This window comes from Ctenopharyngodon idella, chromosome 6 (genome assembly GCF_019924925.1).
Source record: "Ctenopharyngodon idella isolate HZGC_01 chromosome 6, HZGC01, whole genome shotgun sequence".
Classification (NCBI taxonomy): domain Eukaryota; kingdom Metazoa; phylum Chordata; class Actinopteri; order Cypriniformes; family Xenocyprididae; genus Ctenopharyngodon; species Ctenopharyngodon idella.
Genome location: NC_067225.1, coordinates 28,196,795 through 28,220,244, shown reverse-complemented (window position 1 = coordinate 28,220,244; position 23,450 = coordinate 28,196,795). Strand labels below are relative to the sequence as shown.

Below are 23,450 nucleotides of genomic sequence, written 5' to 3'. Positions count from 1 at the left end.
TCAGTTTCATCTGTTTCTTCATGTAATCACAGACAGACTCAATGTGGAGACTCTCCGTGTGGAGCACTGGCTGTTGTCAGACTCCTTGTGCATTCAAAAATTTCACTGGATAATTACAATTAATGGCAAAAATGAATGTTTGGAAATGTAAACTGATATTTTCTACTGACACACTACAGCAAAAGATATAAATAACTGGCTTAAAACCATTTTTTGGGGGGTGAAAATACTGACATGCCTAAGAATTTTGCACAGTAGTGTATATAGACTGCCTGGCCAAAAAAAGTTGCTGTTGGATTTAAATAGGCAAATGCTTAAGAGTCTATTGCAGTGATTATTATGTTTCCAGCATGTTATTTGTTTGGCAACAGTTCTTCTAACCCTAATTAATGGAGTGTGCTTTTTATTTCTTAACCATGAAGGAAGACGTATCATGGCCATATTCCAGGATGACAAAGCCAAGATTCATCAGGCTCAAATTGTGAAAGAATGGTTGGGAGGGAGCATGAAGAATCATTTTTCACACATGAATTGGCACCTCCGAGTCCAGACCTTAAATTCATCAAAAGTCTTTGGGGTGTGCTGGAGGAGACTTAACAGAGTGACGATCTTGACCAAAAATTGATGCAGCTCTTGGTGGAAATAAAACTGATGCACCTCTTGATGAAAATAACATCACAACGTTTAAGTCCACATTTTGTACAATGCAAGAGTCAAGCACTCTTTAAAGTCTACTTCAGCACATCCTAAAGACTTTCAATGAATTTAAGGTCTGAACACAGAGGTGCCAATTCATGTCTTCCTCCCAACCATTCTTTCACAATTTGAGCCTGATGAATCTTGACATTGTCATCTAATATGGCCATGATGTGTCTTCCTACATGGTTGTTTAAGAAATGAAAAGCTACACACTCCATCAGTTAGGGTTAGAAGAAATATAGCCAAATATATAACATGCTAGAAACAATAATAATCACTGAAATAATGATCCAATCATAGACTCTTAAGCATTCGCCTATTTAAATCTAAACAGCAATTTTTTTTGGCCGGGCAGTGCATAATAATATATATAATGAACATGATTTTATGTTTTAGTCACAATATACATATTTATAATTTTTTTAAATATTTTTTGGAAAACAGCTGCCAGTTGATGTCTAATAAAATCTAGGTTTCAGACAAAGTAATCCATTTGTGAATGGAAGTCACTATAGAGACATTCCATTGAAGGCAGAACAGATTGTCACACTGTCAGACGTGCGGGAAGCTTGGCCAATGCACCAGCAGATTTCTCAATTAGCTCACGGCCTTCAAAAAGGGTAGATTGAGTTTCTAAACGCCTCTGTGAGCACCAGAGATGCTGCAGTTTTGTGAATGGGCTTGTCTGGTCATGCAGTATGGCTAAAGAGCCATTGATTGTGCATCATCAAAAAGCAAGCACAACATTTGGGATCCAGTGATTCAGAAATAAGGTGTAGCTCGATGGCTTAGAACACATCACAACACTCATGCTCATGTCAATATACAATGACAAAATATGCGCTATATATTTAGACCAGCGCTCCTCCTAATTATTCAGGCAAATATTCACTGAAAATTGGGCCAGCTTATGAAATTGCTACAATGGCTGACTTGTAACACTATTTGCCTGGCTAGAATATGTTCCAATCTGTTTTGTTCAATAATTACGCAGCGTTTTCTGTCATTCTGTTCTCACAGCTCAGCCATTTGCTGCCCCGCTCAGCTTGACAGTAACAGATGTGAAAATTACACTGACTATCAGTGTAAACAACAGCTGATACCAGTTGAGAAGCCGTTAGATATGGAAGAAGGATATTTGTTTCAAATTAGTTTGTCCACAAACCTCTTCTGATTCGCCCGATGCCACCGGCACCAGATGCAAATAGCATATTTCTTTCATTTTGCTCATTCATTGATGCATGGAACCGCAGTATTTAGATCTTTACCATTTATATAAGTCATTCCCCGTCATTCACTGTATCTAATGAGAGCCAACAATGCAATAAAATAATTGCTTTTGATATGATTTAAAGGACTACAATAAATACACCTCGCAAATGGCTATTTATCAGAGAAACGCCAGTTCTGACCTTTGCTTATACCAGTCAAATATAATTATGCAAACGTGTGTGTATACGCACATGGCTCGCAGCAATGCATAGGGATAGTCACATTAATTTCATACAAAGCTGCCGCCTATGATTAGGTGCCCTTCACCTAGACCGTCTGTTTAATAAATCTTATTTTAAATTACTTCTGACATGCACATGTTAGGAGAGGCAACAGCTGTAACCTTTGGTTCTCTTCTCAAGAACTCCTAGGAGGTTTGGAAACAAAAAAAAAGAGATTCATCACAATCCTCTTTCTGTCCCTCGTTTCAGCATGGAATATTAAATAAATCTTTGTTAGAGAAATCAGCAGGGTGACTTGAACCATTTCAATGACATTTACAAATAATTCAGCAATGCCAAGGTTTAGTATAGGTTCAAATCCGGCATATAAACAAGATTTTTTTTCAGTGCTGACAAATGTTTTTCTTAAACATTAATGTAGAAATTATAGATTTACAGCTGTTGGTTTAGCTGTGAATAACAGCCTTGAAAATTTCTTTGTGTCATCCAGAGTAATGTCAGTCAGAAAATCTCAGCAATATTTTGAGTCTTCATTACTTGGTGTGCACACGTCCATCCACACTTGTCACATTCGATGCCTTGTGAGTTAACTTCTTCTCTGTTGAGTAATGCATTAAGTTATTGGCCCTGACAGAATTTGTATACATATATTTTAGCGTATCCCTGGTTGAAAACATCAACATGTGCTGCAAATATATCAACGTTGTGGATCTTCTTGTGGACGTTTTTTTTTTTTTTTTTTTTTTTCGTAATGTAACCTTAACTTTTTTCAATATTTATTTGGATATTTATTTGAATGCTTGATACTGCTGTTAGATACTTGAAAAACAACAAAAAAACAAAAAACAAAACTTCTCTGTTTGCTTCTTCAGTCTTTTTTATATTTAATTTGCTACTACATTGCAGAAAAATGTGAAGGCTAAATTCCATTGCTTTAATTGAATTTGTTATTATTTGTTAATATGCCACTTTTTAAATAAAGGGGTGTGGTCAGTAGCATATTTGTTTCTGCTGTGGTATCAAGAATCATAAAATTCTACTGGTATTGGTTGCAACTTGAAATTTTGGTATAATGACAGTCCTGTTTTGGTCTACACTACAGCACTTTGTTTCTTGTACAGGTGTGTGTGTGTGTGTGTGTGTGTGTGTGTGTGTGTGTGTGTGTGTGTGTGTGTGTGTGTGGTCCTTATGGAAGTCATGCACCCTCTGCAGGTGTGGGTATTTCCCATCCAATGCAATTTTCACTGAAGATAAATCACCAGATAGTGAGAAAAGAGCAGATTCATATTTTCAGTGAAAAATGTTAGTTTTAAACTAAAGAATTTCCACCAAATAATTTAAAGTTCCTACTAACTTACTAACTAGAAGAATAGGCAGTCATTTGGGTGTCATTTTTAGAGATTACATTTGCTTTTCTGTAACACTGTGTAGGCAGTGCTTATTAAGACGTCTTGCCAAACAAAACCGAAACCTTAGCATTTAAAAGGTGGGAGTTCACATGGTTAATGCCACAAATTTGCTTTTTAATAGTGAGAATCTTAAATATTTCTTAGTTTTATGTCATAACATTTATTTGCTTTAAAAAAAAAAAAAAAAAAAAATCTTAAAATTTTCCAGGTTTAAATCCCAGATTTTCAATGAGATGTCAGATGTTTGAATCCCAATATAAACATTATATCTGCATCTATATAAGTTGAAAGGTAAATATTTAACCACTATGCAAATTGGTGATGCGCTGCTGTTGGTGTCAATCAGTTGCTCATAAAGTTGAACCAACGAACTAAATGTGCAACAGACAGCAGCATCATATTCACTCAGTGAATGTCACAATTGCATGACCATGCAAGGCATTAAAAGCTGCTTTTCAACCTGTCGCTATTCCTCTGACCTGCAAAATTCTTGTATGAAGAGCAAGCCCCCTAGCTACCCAGAGGCATTGCTAGCATGCATATCTATATATAACTCTTCATTAAGATGCAATATGTACATTCTATTTTAAGATTTACATTTGAATTCATAAATTAGTTTTCGTGCAAGATTTGTTTTTATTCATCAATGATTAAATATGGCATTTGAATTAGTAACCTTATGCTCTAAGGTAAATCTGGCAAAACTGGGCTGTTATGGGCAACATTCAACATTATTTAATTATATGAACCCATAGGCTAATTCCGAAACTAACTGAAACTAACATGTTGTTGGACAGAGTTAATTGCAGCTTTTTTATGTGGAGATAAGCAGGTTTCTAATATTTAACAAAATGTCATTTAAAACATGCTGAATTCTGTAACAAATGATATGGTTCAAGCTTAATTTTTTGATATTCTCTATAAAAAAAACAAACAATACTAGCCTCTAGCCAATATCAAGGTGGATAATGACTGACCTGCAGTCTGTTTGTATCTGAAAAAGAGCCTCTTGTTCTGTCATTGTTTTGACTGATATTTTGTTGTCCTCTACGCAGATGAATTTATGATCCCTTTTAATGGAGCCATACCGCTGGTATTATGTCTGCAGAGAGTGGGCTTAAAAGCCAGAGTATGTTCACAATAGCCAAGTTAATAAACTTGTATAAATTACATTCTTGGTGGTGCAAGCCATCCATTATGTTATGTCTGACATTAGCTTAATGTATTCCGAGCATCACCAGCGATCCATTTTATGGTGATTGCTTAAGTTTCACATCACGCCTGATTTGTATGTCTGTTGTTCGGTGTAGCCTGTGTATGAATTCTCAACACAATTCAGTTGGGGAGATCCTTAAGGAGTTAGTTCACCCTTTTTCTGTTATAATTTACTCACCCTCATGTCCTCATTTTTTTCCCCTTTATAACTCAGAGGGCAACATTTTGAAGGGCTTAAATCTTTTTTGAGATATTTTGAATTATTCAAAAGCACCATAAAAGTATCTAAAAAGTAATCCATATGATTTGTTGTATTGAAAGTCTTCTAAAGCTATACGATAGCTTTGTGTGATAAACACGTTGAAACTGAAGCTGATAATCTGATATTGTTTTACTTTAGTGGACCATTGTGACAGGTTGATGAGCTGTCAAATGAGCTGAGGTCAAGAATCTAAGCGATGCGTGAATCATTGAGAGGGTTTTGTGAAGTGAATCATTTGAATCGTTGAAAAGATCCAACTGAAAATATTGACTTATTCCTGAGTCACACACATAAACTGTAAAAAAATGACGCATCTCCAGTTCCTTCAACTGTAGAAAAATGAAGCCAAAATATCACCGATATTGGGTTGCGATTACGTCATTTGGAGCCTGAGTCTGCGCAGTAGTGATTCTGAGGTGGAGCCGTGGTATCAATGTCCTGCCCATACTCCCTCTCCTGCAGACTGAATTGCAAGCACAGCTGTCAATCATGTCAAGTCACCTTTATTTACAAAGCGCTTTATACAATACTGATTGTTTCAAAGCAGTTTTACAATGATAAAAGAAAAATGATGTTGTTCAGCTGAAGTCAGTTCAGTGTTGATTCAGTTCCATTGTAAAGATCATTAATTATTGAATTAGTTCATTTCATCTATAAGCAGTTCTGCAGAATACAGTGATGTCATCGTCCAGTTCTGTTCAGTTCTCATACAACAGCGTTAGTACAGTCAGATCAATAATATTGTTGAATATTAAGTGTCCCTAACTAAATAAGCCAGAGGCGACAGTGGCAAGTAACCCAAACTAAAACTTTGGGAGAAACCAGGCTCAGTCGAGGGGCCAGTTCTTCTCTGGCCAACAAACGAACACGGTGTGATTATGATTCAGGCTGCATTACAATTCAGATCGGGATCAGTAGCATTCAGATATTCACCCAGTTACTTTTGCTTGAAGATCGGATTCATCACGCCAGTATGGAGACGAAGCTGGCCATGGGGTCTGTGCGGAGGACCTGTCTGGTTGTGGACTTTGCTGAGGATCTGTGCTGATGGCTTTGTTAGATGACTTTCACAGGGGATTGTCTAGTAGACATGGTCTCTGCTGACATTCAGGGCTATGTTGTGGTCGTGTCTAGGTGCAGGTCCACCATCTGATCTGGATATGGACCGGATCTGGCTGACTGCGGTAACCTAGGGATAAGGATGAGACAGACTAATATTGGTGTTGATTCTGCCATTCTTCTTATGATGTAACAAGTGTTATAGGAAGTGTTCTCGGTTCTGATTGACCTAATTTATGCAGCCTAACAATAGTTTAACTGATTTGAATAGAAATAGAATAGAAATGGACTTATTCAATCATGACATTACACTCCATTTTTATAACATCAAATAACTAACTAAATCCAAACTTACTGTAAAAAAGAACACTTGAACATACGTCAGTGTGATAAGAACTACCTAAAATGACAGAAGCCATCTTTGGAGGAAATAAATGAAGTGTAATTGGATTTTTTTAAAATGTGACTTGCATCCCATTCAGCTACATGGAGAGGGCAGGGTTTATGACCTATACTGCCGCCAGCCACCAGAGGGTGATCGAAATGTATTGGGTTCTATGTATTGAAATCTTTTGTGATCTTAAATGAACATGCCAAAGAAAGCCAAGGAGATCAATGTCATATCAGCCACTTTAATGGTACTTTTATGGTGCTTTTTATAATTTTGGAGCTTGTCTAGCCAGTACATTCTTCAAAAATTCACTTTCCACAGAAAAAAATGGTTGGGAGAGACATGTGGGTGGGTAAATAATGCAGAAAATTTCACTTGAGCTGAGCTATTCCTTTAAGAGACTCTCGTCTCATTGGGGTTCCTGTAAACTAGTCTGTGAAAGTGTGGTAGTTGTTGACCAGCTTGTTATTGCTTTCCACACATCTAATTTCTGAACGGTCTGTCCTCATTCCTGCGGTCTTGAGTGTACCACCTGTGGTTGTGTAAGAGAGAGCTTGGTGTAGGGGCTGTAGTCTGGGATGATGGAGCGTGTTATAATCTGTCAGAGGTGAGCTCAGAAGCAGCAGGGGTTTTTGGGAATTGTGTACTTCAGTGCCTGGTTCTGAATAGGATATATGTTTCTGTTTCCTCCTACAGATTCCCCAGGTGAGTTATGCCTCCACGGCTCCTGAGCTGAGCGACAACACCCGTTATGACTTCTTCTCGCGCGTGGTACCGCCGGACACCTATCAGGCACAGGCTATGGTGGATATTGTCAGGGCCATGCGCTGGAATTATGTCTCCACGGTGGCGTCGGAGGGGAATTACGGAGAGAGCGGTGTGGAAGCCTTCATCCAAAAATCTCGGGAAGAGGGTAAGAGAGTGTTTGCATTCAATTTGGCAATATTTTTGAAATTTGTTTACCTTACCCCTGAATTTTGTCATGCAGCATAGACTTTATTGTAGCTTATTATGGCCAAGAACCGCCCACTCAGACAGGAAGAGACCGTCCAAATGAAAAAAAAATATATATATATTTGCACTGGTATTTATTTTATTTATTTATTGTATTTATTGGTTTATATGAATAGAGACAGTACAGAAAACATGAGTCCAGCCAAAAGCTGAAAAATATGCGTTGCACATAGAGAGAATAGAGTATTTTTTGTTAGAAAGTCTTTTCTAAGAAAAAAAATAAATAATAAATAATACATTTAAATATGTGTACAGCTCTGGTTTGTTTTAAACTAATGCTTAAACATCATTGTAAAAGATTTTATATCATGTACAGCTTTGATTTCAATTGGCAACATGTTCCAGAGTTGGAAGCCCTTTACAGAAAAAGCTACAGAAAATTCCCTTGTGGAAAAAAGGTGTGCATAACTGTATTGAATGTGACTTTAAAATATTCGTAAGAGCATTAGATTGGCAGTGATGTGTGCCCACAGTGGTTCCACTGTGAATGTGTACAAAAAACAACTGTGAAAGAAAAAATCTATATCATGCCCTGTTTGCAGAAAGTAAGGTGGACATTCTCCCTGATTTAATCAGATTATTTAAATGGTATTTAAGTGGTGTTTTATTTACTGTGTTGAGTTCTTTTAATAAGTAGCCTACTCAGTTTGTTGAATACTATGTGTAGTGAATTTCTTTCCTAACCTAAAAGTTATAGTTATGGCCTCATTTGAAGACCAGAACATAAAGTAATAGGGATACATAAACAAATTGTGGCATATAGTAATATGATGGTGTCTGTGAAGGAAAGCGATTTTCAATTTTAAAAGTGAAAATAGAGTCCAATATGGGTGATGACAATACAATACAATATTGTGTCTAGAGTCACAATCTTCTCAGCAAACACTTTTCACAGCCAGAAATGTCTTGTGGAGGGCAGTATAATTTCGGCAGGTGTATTGTTAACTATTGTAAAATAGATATGACATTTGATATGCTAGCTATGGCAAAGAGATGAGTTTCCCTTTCTTGAAGTGAATATGCCATTCAAAGACATACCAACCACACTCATTTAACTTAGCTCACACATTCCCTGACCTTTTCAAATGTTACTTTGTTTTATGCAAGGTCTTGTTCTCAAGAATTTTTAAAATGTATGTTAGTACAAGTATGTGTAAAACAAACTCCAAATTATTTAACATGCATGTAATAATAATAAAAACTCATAAAGTGAGTTGCAAGCGGAGAGCAGTAGACACAACACCGAATACAGAAGAAAGCACATAGAGAACGCTGCTTTTGTTATTGTTTTGATCTAAGCCATTCGCTGTAATCCTGAATAAAGGCTTCAGTGAGCGGCATCTTCTGTTTTGTCATCAGTACAAGACATTACAACACATTTCATTTTATTTATAATAAGACACTGCAAATGACAATGTATACATTTTTCACTTTATCGAAAAGGATGAATGATAGCCAATAAGAATGAAGTTTACATGAAAAACCGTAAGTCATCCATTGTCAATTATAACTGTGGTAACTCCAAGTACTTATACTTAATAAGTGTTGGTTGTGGCAAATAAAGTTTATGTAATATGCATAAATGTGTCTCATTGTTGGCAAATGTTTCAACTATGTAACGAGATATTTTTCAAAACCGGAAGTTTTCAAAACAATTCCACATGTGAAATTGCAGGGGCATTGAAAATTATTTTAAAGGGGTCATGAATTGGTCAAGAGGTCATCGTACTATAAGAATATCCTGTAAGTTTCAGAACTGAAAACTTACATGTTAGTCCAATAAAAGCTTTTATTGACACCAGGCCCACAACTGATCCTGGAATGTGCCTATCTAGGTGAAACGCCACCTCCGCAGAAGAAATCAACGCCTACTTCATCATTGCAACGTTAACCCCGCCCACTGGTGTGTTAGTGAGATGAGGAGAAGAGAAGAGAGATACAGGACAGAATAACATTAGGCTACCTTTCAAAGGATCCTTATGCTAGGAATATGGTTATTTATTTTCAACAATGTGAATGTCTCAGTTAAGCTTTATTCATTTCTATTCGGTATTTCACTGTGGATTCTTTGGTAAATCAGTCGCATTTCGGTGCAGGCTTTGCAAACAGACTTTTACAATATGGACTAGACAGTAATGCAACAACATGTAAGTAACTGTTAATTCTAATGCCTGATCTGAAATGTAATGATTCATGTACAGTCAGATGTTCTTTGTCTGTGTCAGTAAATCAAACCAGTGAATAAACGCTCAACTATACGTTGTTTCTCTTAGTAGGATGAAAATAATCTGTTATTTAAACGGTGATTAAATTATATGATGAAAGCATCAAAGAACGCTCCCTTTGCAATCGTTGGAGCTGTCAATCAAACAGCCTGAGTTTATCAGTTCTGGACTCGCGCCAAAACCCCGTTTTATTAAACAAATCTCTTAGTTATATCGTGTTTGCACTGTTAGTGAGGATGAAAGCATATGTTAGTCTACAGAAATTGAGTTGCAATGACGAGATCACTGCTTTCATGCGCTCAACAACATGTCTGTGATCGGCTGTTCATCACTGCAACCTTTCATCCCACAATCTAAATATAATGCCATAGATCTAAATGCAATGCAGCACTTTTCACGATTAGTTAACCTTGAGAGCTGTAATAGTAAAAATTTGCTAAAAGAGAGAGTAATAAGTTGGCCATTTCAAATGGAAAGATGATAGCCAATCACAGCAGTGGGCGTTTACACTGAAGTCTCACAGCAGACACGCCCCTTAAAACAGAGAGTTCAAATAAGAGGGCTAAAATCAGGGTACGAAAAATGCCTTTTATTTCTAAAGTATGACAAGTTTTGATGTAAAAAGCATACTAACATTATAAGTACACCCCAGGAAACATTATAAAACAATAAAACAACGCAGTTCATGAGCCCTTTAATATGCAAAACTGTTAACGAATCATAGCAGTGGGTGCTTGGAAGAGAGGGTTAAAAACAGGATAGAAAATAGCTTATTACTTCCAAATTTGGATGTTTTTGATGTAAAAAATCTTGATAACATTATAAGTGGACATCAGAGAACATTATAAAGTTGTGAAAAAAATTGCATTTCATGACCTCAAAGCACTCTAATGTTCAGCTAATTGCATTTAATATAAATTTTAACTATAATACATATTCATTTAATTGCAGTTATCATGCAATTAGGTTTCTGAAAACATTATATTCAGTTAACACTGAAGTATATACTTTTAGTAAATTATTTCTGTGATAATTACTCTTTAAATTATGCAAAAGTGTACTTATTTGTTTCCTTCAGCAAATGCAAATCTGGGGGTTTTGTGGTTCTTCTCCAGTGTTCAGCAATTAATTCAGCTTGAACTTCATGTACAATCCCCACCCACTTTGTATACTGAATTGCGAATCTGCGATGGACTTTTCTTCCTGGCATCTATTTATGCGCCTCTGTCACATAGGCCTATTGCTATCGATCTCTCTTAATTTCTTTCTCTATCAAATATTGGTTTATTTTGTTTTATCTAAAACTTTAACACTGTTCTATTGCCTTGAAAGCATTGATATTTGATTCTGGAAATGCAAATCTAGTTGTTTTGTGAGATGAATCCCATACTTTAAGCTTATAAGGAGCAGTAAAATATTTTGCAAAGGTTTTTCTTCCCAACTGCATTTCCTTCCTGAGAAATGAAACTTCAAGTGCACTCCAGGGGGAAAGTAGTCTTGCAGTTTGTGAGGAATACTGAGTTCAACCATTGATTTTCTTCTAAATTTCTTCCAGAGTTTCCAAGTCTGTTAATCTCACTAGTGTTTCAGGTTAAGCTTAGCTGACGAGGTGGAATAAACATATTGCCCCCCTGCTGGAGGGTCACAGGTTTTTGTTACCGGAAAATATCTACAGAACTTTTGCATTGCTCATACTGTAAATCAGGAAAATTTTAAATTTTAAAGGGGTCCTTGATTATGATTTCACTTTTTTAACTATAGTTAGTGTGTAATGTTGCTGTTTGAACATAAACAACATCTGCAAAGTTACGATGCTTAAAGTTTAATGCAAAGGGAGATATTTTCTTTTACAGAAATCGCTTTTTAAGGACTACAAAGAGCTTTTTCTTAGGTTCACAAACCCAAACATTTACATAAACGCTGCCCCCAGGAACATGCAACAAAGGGGGTGAGGCCATGTTAGGCTGCTTTAGAGAAGAGGAAGTGTTGTAGTAGAGTGTTGTTGCCATGCCGCTATTTTATGCCGGACTGCTTCACAAACGAGGGTCAATTCAACACTGGATTTGCACAAAAGAGTGAGCTGTTAAAGCTCCACCCTCTTCTGGAAAGGGGGCCAGGAGCAGCAGCTCATTTGCATTTAAAGGGGCACACAAAAACGGCGTATTTTTGCTCACACCCAAATAGGAGCAAATTTGACAAGCTATTATAAATGATCTGTGGGGTATTTTGAGCTGAAACTTCACAGACGCATTCTGGCGACACCAGAGACTTACATTACATCTTGTAAAAGGGGCATTATAGGTCCCTTTTAATGTAATCAGTCTAAATTGTTACAAATTTAGATACTACATCAAATATTAAGCATAGGACTTGTCAGTCATCACATTATACAGTTATTTGGATCTTAAAATGATTTCATAACCCTCAAGCAATGGTAGATGCAAACAGATGGAAGCTATAATTGCTCAAGTCAAGTTCTATGAATAGTCTTTGTGAGAACACTCAAAACCGCCTTGAGGAAGTTCTGGGGGAGATGGAGTCATACTCCTTTCTTGTCTCTAGGGTAACAGTGTCCTCCTCGCATGTCCATGGTTTCTCCTACACAGTGAGGCTATCAACATCTGTTCCTCCCCCATCTTCTTCCCAGCGATCTGGCTCTTCCTCATGAATGAAGAATCATGGTGCTTTCACACTCCACCCCAAAAGCTCTAGACCATTTGCTTGGTGTGAAAGACTACATCTGGGGTGTGGTTCTTGTGAACTCAGAGAATTCCGGAAGGAAACCACTCTTTGCTGATGTATAATTGCACCTTCCCATGCTTCCTGTCACACTTACTGCAGAAAGTGTTTCTTTCAGGCTCAGTTGTAGAAAAATCACTCTTCCCTTCCTCTAATGGGAACAACGGGTGGTGATATGCTCCGTTATACACCCTGGCTTAAAAACGTGTGGCCAAATAGAGCATTTCATAACTGTAGATGGGCAGCGCCAAATGGATTAACACATTAATGCATTTGTTAGTTAAATAACATGATCCAGAGAATCTTTGTTCTTAGAGCCGCTCTGGCGCTCGAGAATGGAGAGCAAGTTTCATTCGAATGTTTCAAATTATATTCGCCAATAGGAAAGACAATCAATTTGGAAGAGAGGAAACATTTAAAAACCATGAAATGAAAAATGGGCTTGCATTTTTAGAGAGTTGAATTAATAAGAAACTGCTCTGTTTGGAATGTAATTGTGGAAGTCGCATTTGTCTAGAAGAGCTAGGAAAAGTTTTCGAAAGGTCATATTTACTTTCACTGATAGAAAAGTCATATGTAATTCATATCATGGCTTATTTAAAGCTTATGTGTGTAATTTGTTTATGTTAAAATAGTTTCCCTTATTTTCAGCTTAATGTGTAGAGACAGCTGAGACTCCATAGTGCTTTGGTCTGTTGGTTTGAGTAGTCAGAAACAGCAACATTGTCTCAGCTGAAGGTGTGCGTTCAGATCGGACTAACAATTTATCTCAACCAAAAAGTCTAAATAAAATTGTTTACACTTGACATATAAATTGAAAATGTTACATCATAATTTTTATTTATATATTTATATATTTTTGAGAGTTCTTAAAAGCTTCAAATATATAGTCGCTACTGAATGGATAATATGCTTGGGAAACCTTTTGAATATTGAATATGTATTTTAAGGGTCTGCTAGAATATGTTTTCATGCTGCAGTGTTCAAAACACATTATTTTTCACATCTTTACATTGTTACAGCACCACTCTTCTTAGTCTAACAGTAAAGCTGGGCATGCACTGTGTGATTTTTGTCCGATTTTGAACCGATTTCTGAGTCATACAACTCAACTCGTACAACTTTTTTTATTTATTTTTTTGTGCGTCTGGCTGAATTTCAGTTTTGCCGTGCAGTGTACGGGGGAAACGAGAGGCGATTAACCTCTCCCGACTGGCAAACAGATGGTCGGATGAATTTCTGACATGTCCGAAATTTGGGTCGCCCCTCGTGAGGGCATCGCACAGTTGAAGCATTGCTATGAACCAATTGCTCTAGACTCAGTGTTTTTTCTTTCACAGTGTCTGCGCGAAAACAGAAATTAAACCATGGTGACAAATAAAAAGATCTTTCATCTTTAATGCAGCAAGAAAAAAAAGAAATGAGGGAGCTTTATAAGTTCTGTAGCTATCAAACTACCTGAAATTTAGCAAACTGTTACTTACCTCCAGTTCGGCTTGTAAAATGATAAACCATATTGCCCAAGTCTTCCAAGCCACCTGGGCGTCCCATATATGCCAGCTCCTCTGTTTGTTTGTGTTTTTGTTGTTGTTGTTTGACGTTTTTTTTACTAAAGCAGTGCGTTTCTCCTGGGAAAAAAGCATGTTTCTTCTTCTGAAATAGCCACACAGTTCCAGATTGTTTGTTTATTTCACACGTATAGTGTGAGCAGTCAAGTCGCAGCTTGACGATCGGATTGTATAGTGTGAGCACATAAATCGTGATCTTTGGCTTTACATCGAATGTGATTTACTCGTACAGTGAAAGTTAGTATTAAACAAAAACATTGCTGAAATCCCACAGTGTATTCCTGGCTAAACATTCTGTTTAGTTTCGGTCTCTATGAAGCTCCTCCTTCTGAAAAGTGCACTGTGCTTTGATTGGTCTACTGGACCAGTGTGTTGTGACTGGTCAGCCGCTTCAAGCATGTTTCGGAATGTCACGCCCCTTACCATAACCGTGAGTTTCTTCAGTGCACTACTAATGCAACTCAACTAGGCCTTGGCACTTTTTTTTGGGTGTGCCTTAGGTGGGAATTATTTAAATGAGGAATACTGTGATGTACTTTGCCGGAAGAAAACTCACAATCACAATCAAGGCATTTTCAGGGAGTTCAGAAACAGTGCGCACTGATATGTAGAATAACTCCCTTTGGAGTGACTTTGAAACTTTGCAGACCGTTTTCATGCTCAAACAGCAACATTACACACTAAAGAAAGTTAAAAAATATATATAAAAAAAGCATAATAGGGCCTCTTTAAATAATAAAAATAATAATAATTGTATTATTATTATCATTATTATTATTATTCCTGCAATTACATTTGATGCTGCTAAATTAAAAAACTGCTGCTTTAAGAATATTTGGATTAGTTTTGAATCCAAAATGTTATTTATAATCATAATTTTAATAATTTAAATTTCTAATAATATTTTACAAACATTTTGGTCGTAGAAAAGAACAAAAAGCACTACAAAAAAGCTTTAAGACCAAGCTGGATCCTCTGTCCACTGGTTGCATCTGCAGTCAATCGAATTAAGGGCCAATCAGTAAATGGTAATCCTTATATGGCTAGCACTCACTGGGGGGACATTAATATTCATGAGCCAGACTTTTATAAAGTCTCCCCTTATTTTTCATTCCCAGGGTACCGACTACTCAGATTTAGGTATTGTGACACACCTAGCTGTAATATGCTAGTATAGAAAGTACTAGGGGGAAAAAAGAAAGAAAAAAAAAAAAATGCTTATGACACCTCCAAGATGTATTGTAACTCATTGCTGGAGGTTGGATATGGACAGAAGGAATGGTGACAGTTATGTGCATTTATTCATGCTTTATTTTTTTATTCATACACATATAAAAGGTTCCATTATGTAACTCTGGTTATCCAGACCACTCCCACAGCTGTATTTAGAGGATGCTGGACGGATGGCGTGAGACTTGAGGGCCGTGATATGAATAACCATGAGCATCACTGCAGTGCCATGCCGGCTCCTTATAGCTTCATGGGAGTGTTTGCACATCTGTCCAGGGCGTAGAGAATGAGCAAGAGCCAAAATGAAGAAAAGGGACGACAGGGAATGAGAAAGAAAGGCAGAAACAAACAAACCAAGATAATTAATAGCTTAAGTCTTGGCTGTGCGGGTCGATAGAATGTCTCCCATTGTGCTTTGCTCATTCATATATATATATATATATATATATATATATATATATATATATATATATAAATACGTATCTCCATTCTGTCTCTGCATCGCAGTAATATAGTAGATGAGTAGGATGTCAAACTGAATAATCCTGTTAAATTTTTTCCCCATCACTTAGGAATTCAGTTTTTTAAGTACCAGCAAAAGCATTTTCAATCATATTAGTTGCCTTTGTTCCAAAGATTGATCCCTAAGTGTAGGATCTTCAATTACATTGGGAACCAAAAGTCTGAGAACATAATTTGAACATGAATTGAAACATGATTTTCAGAATGCCTTTGGATTTGGTTTATCTCCTTTTTTCTTTAGTGACATCAGCAGTCAAGCTGAATGAACTCTACAGGTTTGTGTAAAACCTGATGATAGGGCTGTGTGCCATTCAGAATTTGAACTGAATTTGATTTGAGTTTTAAAATCCATTAAGTTAGAAGGTTTATAGGACTTATGGACCACCTATTTTTTTATTTTATTTTATTTTATTTTATTTTATTTTATTTTATTTTATTTTATTTTATTTTATTTTATTTTATTTTATTTTATTTTATTTTATTTTATTTTATTTTATTTTATAGCAAGCATTATCTGTTTTGCCATTAAATTATGTTCAGTAATTTCCCTTTCCTGACATTCCAATTCAAATTTCAGTTCTACTTGTGGCATGTGGCTAATTCCATTTCAAAATCCAACTTATCAATTGAAAGGGAGCTAATTCATCAGTTCTGAATGCTCAATGTCACAAATTTCATTAGTGACCTAGAAATAGTGCAGAATTTATATTTCTTCTTCATTTTACATCATGTGGTGATTTTTATCATGTTCTCAGACATTTGGTCCCAACTGTAAGTATTTATGAATTGAAGTATATTTGTGTAGCATTGCCTGCTTGGAGTAATTCCTTCATAATTCATGGCAACAAATGAATAAATAACGCAGATGAGACAGAGCGGTGGTGTACCACAGAGAGCAAAGGGACTGAGCATGGTATCTTGCACCTCATAGAATCTCTGCTTATGCATGATAGGCTGATAAATAATGCTTACTTAATGTAATATAATATGTGATGTACACAGAATTCTCTCAGTTATTCATAACTGGCTGCAGTGAATCAGAGACAAATTGAATGAGTAAAGAGCAGTGACTTGTGTTGATCTTCTGAAATGAAGAGGCAAATTGTTTTTTCAGCATTTTAGGTTTTCTTTTAGCTCTTTGTGAATTATTGTTCCAATTTATGCTTGTGCGGTATATGTAACACAATTTACCTCAACAAGCAATACCATAATATTTTTGTATGTTTATGTTACCAAAAAATTGTATAGATGTTGTAGATATACAAGTTGATATATATTTTTTTATATTGCTTCAAAAAGAATAACTGCAATAATAGAGTAAAAACAAATATTATTAATTATTTATATTATCATATTATCACCATTTTCTAAACAATAGTTAGCAAATCTTGTTTTATTTTTTGGAATCTCTCTTGGAGGAGGCACTGACTCCCTTTTCTCCTCAGAGAGAACGCCCAGAGTATAGAGACCTTGTTATATTGTTGGTCTGTAGGCTATGGATGTTTGATTAAGGTGACCATATACTAACCTGAGCCCATACATTTTAAATGACGGACATGAAGAGCCTCCTCTTTGCCACATAATGTTTGATCGTCTTATGATTTGTGCATCATTCCCTACAGACTCAAGCATACCTATGGAGCGTAAGACAGCCTCTTCAACTCCAGGCCCGAAGGCATTTCAGATTTTTATTTTTTTTATTTTTTTTTTGTTCCTGCCCTGACCAACACATGATTCAATTCAGTCCTGCCTCCAGGGAAAAGGCTGAAAAACACTATGTTTGTAAAACGCCTCACTGTTTTTCTCCTCTGTCTTTTATGCGGTTTTCAAAGGAGGGCTTTGTGACATCTTAACCCTGTATCGATATCAGTTATTTGCTTGTAATGTCTGTAACCAAGTGTGTTATCTAATACCGCAGTAGGTTCACGGTAATCAAATGAACACGTTTGTGTGCGATAAGTAGTCCACCGCACAAAATCATCCGAGGCACTGAGGGAAACATACTGCACTGGTTCTCTTTGTTGACTCTCCTTCAAGCAGAACCTTACTCAATATTTTCAATATCTTCTGGGTTCCAGTAATGGGCCAAATTTATAATGCGCCTGCTGCTGAGGGACCTTGAAGGGTCGAATTCAAAAATGAAGGAATAGATTTGGTAAGTTTTGAAAGGTGACTGCCACTAGCATACATCACCGTGGAAAATGGTTGCCCAGTGGTACCGCGGAGTTGACTTGGGCCACCGCTGAGTGATGAGCAATCTTCAGCCGCAGCATGGCACAATAACAAAGTAAACAGCCTATGCTGCTCTCAGCATACATAAATCTACAATATTTGATAAATAAGATTTGCCTGCTGTAATTGATTCCATGTGGAGATCCAAATAGAAACCTCTGAGGCCCTGGTAAATCTAATCAAGAGGGAGGTTAGTCATATGGTGAGTTACCTAAGGCTTTGTAATAATGGATCAATAATTATAACCTTCATAATTACTGGAGACAAACATGTAGATTATTATATATAGAGCACGAGATTCAGTCTGACATTTTCTCTCCTTTGCGATTCCGCTCAGGCTGTTCTCAAAAACCGTGCATGCCTTATTCTGGGCGAGGTGCAAATGCAGTACGGATTCTGTTGATAAAAGTGCCCTGCTAAAAGGGATTTTTGAAATATATATCCAAGTTAGATATCCCAGTTGACGTTGTGGATTGCTAGGGTTCTTTATCATGTTGAAGTCTGTGGGAGTTCTTGAGGAAAACATGACAGACATCCAGTCACTCGTGAAAATGCGACGCTGTCGACCCTTTTAAATCGAACACGGTAAACCCAGACAGAGGCATAAAGTCTCAAATCCTAAGCCGAAACTTTTGCTTCAAGAAAGAAGACAACTTTTTTTTCCCTCCATTGTGTGCTACTTTAGAAATGTAGAAATAATGCTTCCTTTTCCTTTTTACAACTTCCTTTTCTCTGGTGATAATATAAATTGGAACAATAGAAAATCTTTATGACTTGATATGCGCTATTTAAATGAATGTTTCACAGAAAAATTTAAATTTACTCGCCTTTAATGAGAATTTTAATTACCGTCTGTTTACACAGTGGCTTAGAAAGTGGCTCATATAGTCCAGTTTTATGATACCTGATTTCTTGTCCTTTTTGAAGCTTCTGTCCATGTTTATTGTAGTTGAATGGAAATAGCCACCAGAACAGTGTTCAAAATTCTCTTTTCTTTTTTCCACAGAAGATAGACAGTCATGCAGGTTTGAAATAAGATGAGGCTGAATAAATGATGACAGAATATTTATTTTTTTGGTGAACTCTCATTTTAATTGCCAGTGAAGACAGGGTGCTAAACATATGGATGCTTTGTTACTATCTTCTCTTTAGTTTTTTTCACAATGTGTCTGGAAAGGATAATTGACTCTGCCATAAATCAGAAGATCAAGTTCTGACATCCTGTCACTTTGGCTCAGGGCTTGTCTCTGAATGTGTCATTGCTATTATTAGAGACTTCTCACAACATTAGGTCGAGGCTCTTTTTTCTTATATATTTCCCTAAAGACCCTATGAAATGTTTTGACATGCAGTTTTCCTGTGTTTATGTATTTACTTTTGAAACAAGAAGTTGGGACTTTCTTTCTTTCTTTTGTTTTAAATAGCTAATAACCATCAGGGGCTAATTGGGCTATGTTAACAGCCAAACCCTCACCCCTGGATATAATAGGTGTTCCAATTCTAAAGAACATTTTATCTCTAATTGCATTATCAAATTATTGTTGCTTCTACTTTATTGGAAGTTTCTTTATACATTGTACATGCCATAAGTTTCCATGGACACAGAAAGAGCTCCTTTTAGTCTGTTTAGGAAGTTGGTTCCAAAAAGGAAGAAAATAAATAGAAAACTGACCTACCCACACAAAGAACTCCTGTAACTCAGTCAGTTTCTCCATCTTGTCAGTACCCATCTGTTCTCAGATCACCCCTCCTGCTGTTCATTATATTTGGTTAAGCATCAAATATGACCCTGCTGGAAATGCTTGTGCGTATTTTGGTCAATTCATGCAAGAAGTGCTTGAATGCATCAAAACACCATTTGTTCCTTTTCCAAAGCCATTTATTCCTATTAAAATAAATAAGATAAATTTGATTAACATATAATTCTATTACAACAGGTACTGTGAGCGAACATAACCATTTGAGTACAGTTCTCAATTGTATTCAACCAGTGGTCTGAGTTTGGAGCGGGACAACCAATGACAGATTAGAAGGTTTGGGAAACCTACATGGAAACAATCATTATTTTTGCAATTCTCTTTCAGTTACTGTCTGTCTGTCTGGAGAGATGTCACTCCTAGTAGGAGGGGATTAAAGATTTGATTAAAGGGGACCTATTATGTCCCTTTTCACAAGATGTAATATAAGTCTCTGGTGTCTCCAGAATATGTCTGTGAAGTTTCAGCTCAAAATACCCCACAGATCATATATAATAGCTTGTCAAATTTGCCCCTATTTGGGTGTGAGCAAAAACACGTAGGTTTTTGTGTGTGTCTCTTTAAATGCAAATAAGCTGCTGCTCCCGGCCCGCTTTCCAAATAAGGGCAGAGCTTTAACAGCTCGCGCTTCGGTTGCTCAACAACAACAAAGCTGGAGAATCTCACGCAGCCAAAATGATGATTGTCAGTAACGGTGTTCAGCCTTACATTGTACAAACCGGAGTCGGACACTGATGGAGAGACTCAGGAAGAAGTTACAACTTTTAGAATGCAACTGGACATTTCTGAATGGTTAGTGGATAAATGTATGTAGTTGCTGTGAAGTTGATTGAACTCATCAACTAGCATGTGCCGTCATGTTAATCCTTTGTGCAAATCCAGCGTTGAATTGACCCTCGTTTGTGAAGCAGTCCGGCGTAAAATGACAGCATGGCAACAACACTCTACTACAACAACTCTTCCTCTCCTCTAAAGCAGCCCAACATGGCCACACCCCCTTTTCTTGTGTGTTCCCGAGGGCAGGGTTTATGTTAATTTTTTCGGGTTTGTGATGTCACCAACCTGGGAAGAAGCTTTCTCTCTTTGCATTGAACTTTGATCGTTTTATCTTTGCAGATGTTGTTTATGCTCAAACAGCAACATTACACACTAACTAAAGTTAAAAAAGTGAAATCATTATCAAGGACCCCTTTAAAGATTACAAGGGCACATGAATTTAAAAAAATAATAATAATGTGCATAGATAAATCATTTAGAATAAATGCAGCAATTCTTGATTAAAAAAAAAAAAGTTTGGTTTTCATGGTGACTTTAACACAAACTTTATATTTTTATTTTACATTTTTCTACTGTGAAATACTTTCTTTAAAATATAATAAAACAATAGTTTCATGCACATCCACCCAAGTCACTGTGTGACTTTGTCTGCTTCAATGTCTCATTCAGTGACATGTGGAGTTCTTACCTTAAGGCCTTCAGTCATTCAAAATATCTCCTGACTCAAAGTAGCATATGCACACAGCAGAGGGCTGCAAGTGACTGCAAGACTCCTGCCGTTAGGAAGCCTCTCCATATGGTTTCTTTGAGGGTTCTCTTTTCTGTCTAATTAACGCCTTTGATGCAAATCAGTGTTCCTCTCTCAGCGAGGACAGGTCAAACGCTTTGAAAACGCCCTCTCCTTGGAACGGCAACTATCAGTGTGTGGAAGTTTACAAGGGCTCTGTTTTCTCAGAAAGGATATGAGAAGTTTAATGAGCTTATTATTATGCATTTTTTTCCCCCGGTTAATCTGCATATGACGATTTGCTGATATGACACGAGGTTAATTCAAGGCATCTGTGAAAGGAAAATATATAAGAGTTGGAGATTACAAAGATAAGACTTTTTGCAACAAAAGAGTACAACAAAAGAGATTTGTTGCATTTGTTAAACACAGTTAAAGACAAAACAATAAATTAATAATAAGAGCTGATGCAATTTAAGGACACAGCAGAGCAAAACTTTACCACATTGGGGTTCCAAGACTAAACCATGAAGATTCTCCATAGAGCATCCATATTTTCTACCATTAACAAGAGGGAAAACAATCATTTTTACTATTTAATAGGCTTTAAAAATATAAAAACTTTTAATTTAAGTGAACTTGAAACAATCTTCCTGGTAAACCTAAATAAATATCACATTTAGGCTGCACCTTTAATATAGAAAGGCTCAACTCAGTCTTGTTCTAGGTTTCAAAATGTAAGTCATGGTCTGGATATGGGTCTCTGAAAGTCTCACAGTCTAGTTCTAATGTACCTAATTACCTCCAGCACAGGAGGTACGATATCTTGACCATTACAGACAATTTCACAGCTCTGAATGGCTACTTAGCCACTATACAAAGTACCTCAGTGATTGAATGTTGCAATAAATTCAGTATCTTCTATTTTTCAGGTCCCTTGGACCAGCAGGTCTTGACCTTGGTCTTAGGGGGTCTGGTATTGATCTCAGTCGACTGTGCAGATAAAATGATAAGGATAAAGCAAGCCACTTGACTTCATCGTAGAGTAGAGACACTGTGGCTCTGTGGTGCATTTAGAACATTGTTCTATTCGAGTACACTGTAAAAATGTTTTGTCAGGTAACCTAAAAATGTGCTTTATGTGGTAACATCTAAGTAAACTAGTTTTATCCAAGTCGAAAATATGATTTAATGTATATTTAAATAGCCCTGACTGTACTAGGTTACACCACCAAGTCATTTTTAAAGGTCAGATCAGTTTGAAACTGCTCCTTATAGTAACAAATGCCTATTTTTACATCATATATTTGAGCTGCCAAACATAGCAACGTCTCCCTCGACCAGTGCCTTGAGTTTGGACAGGACTACCCGTAATAAGCTGCTTGGTGGGAGTGTTATTCTTTATTTTGCAACTAGTAATAATGCCACTCTTTTATTTATTTATTTTTTCACAGGAAGTGTGTGTATCTCACAGTCGGTGAAAATCCCCCGTGAGCCAAAACCAGGAGAGTTTGATAAGATAATTCAGAGACTGGGAGAAAATCCGAATGCAAGGGTTGTTATTATATTTGCAAATGAGGATGATATAAGGTGAGTAGATTCTGTTGTTTTTAAATTAGCAACTATCTTGAAGGATTACACTAGTTTTCATTTTCCAGAAATTATATAGTATAAGTTCTTTACTGTAGCTACAATCAAGTTAAACTCATTTCTGCAATTAATTTGTTTCTGCAGAGTTAAAAAGTGAATTTAACAAACACCAAAACGTGTATTGCTTTCTGAACTAACATTTGAAATACACAAGTCTTTTTGCAGGGAGGTGAAAAACTCATTTCCCTGACCTCTATTATAACATGTTTAATTTTGCCCCATGGGAACGTCTAAAACGCCCCAGCATTAAGCACCTGGAGTACCTAATCAGAACTATTAGAACCCAGCTGTTCTCATGAAAATTGACAAAAAGCCTTCACTTAAATGTGCTATTAGACATCCATTGAATAATAATCGTTTTAATTTGAAGGAATAATTATGGTCAAACTTTTTCAATTTGTTGCTTGCTTGAGCGTTCAGGATGACTGTTTAATCATGCTTCTCTAATTATTGTTTGTCTGCCATTGTCCTTGAGATCATAATGGCTTGTTTATCCATGTTCACATCGATGCACCTGTAA

The 23,450-nt window shown here is 36.6% G+C and overlaps 1 protein-coding gene across 4 annotated transcripts in view; it reads left to right on the top strand.

Annotated features, from left to right (window-relative positions):
* The window catches only part of grm4 (glutamate receptor, metabotropic 4), a 217,140-nt gene that overhangs the window by 138,233 nt on the left and 55,457 nt on the right, over nucleotides 1-23,450 (top strand). For all 4 annotated transcript variants that reach the window (XM_051896223.1, XM_051896222.1, XM_051896224.1 and 1 more), the window contains 2 exons: nucleotides 7,186-7,402; nucleotides 22,735-22,870. In XM_051896223.1, the coding sequence (XP_051752183.1) occupies nucleotides 7,186-7,402; nucleotides 22,735-22,870 (353 nt within the window). The remainder of the gene's footprint in view (nucleotides 1-7,185; nucleotides 7,403-22,734; nucleotides 22,871-23,450) is intronic.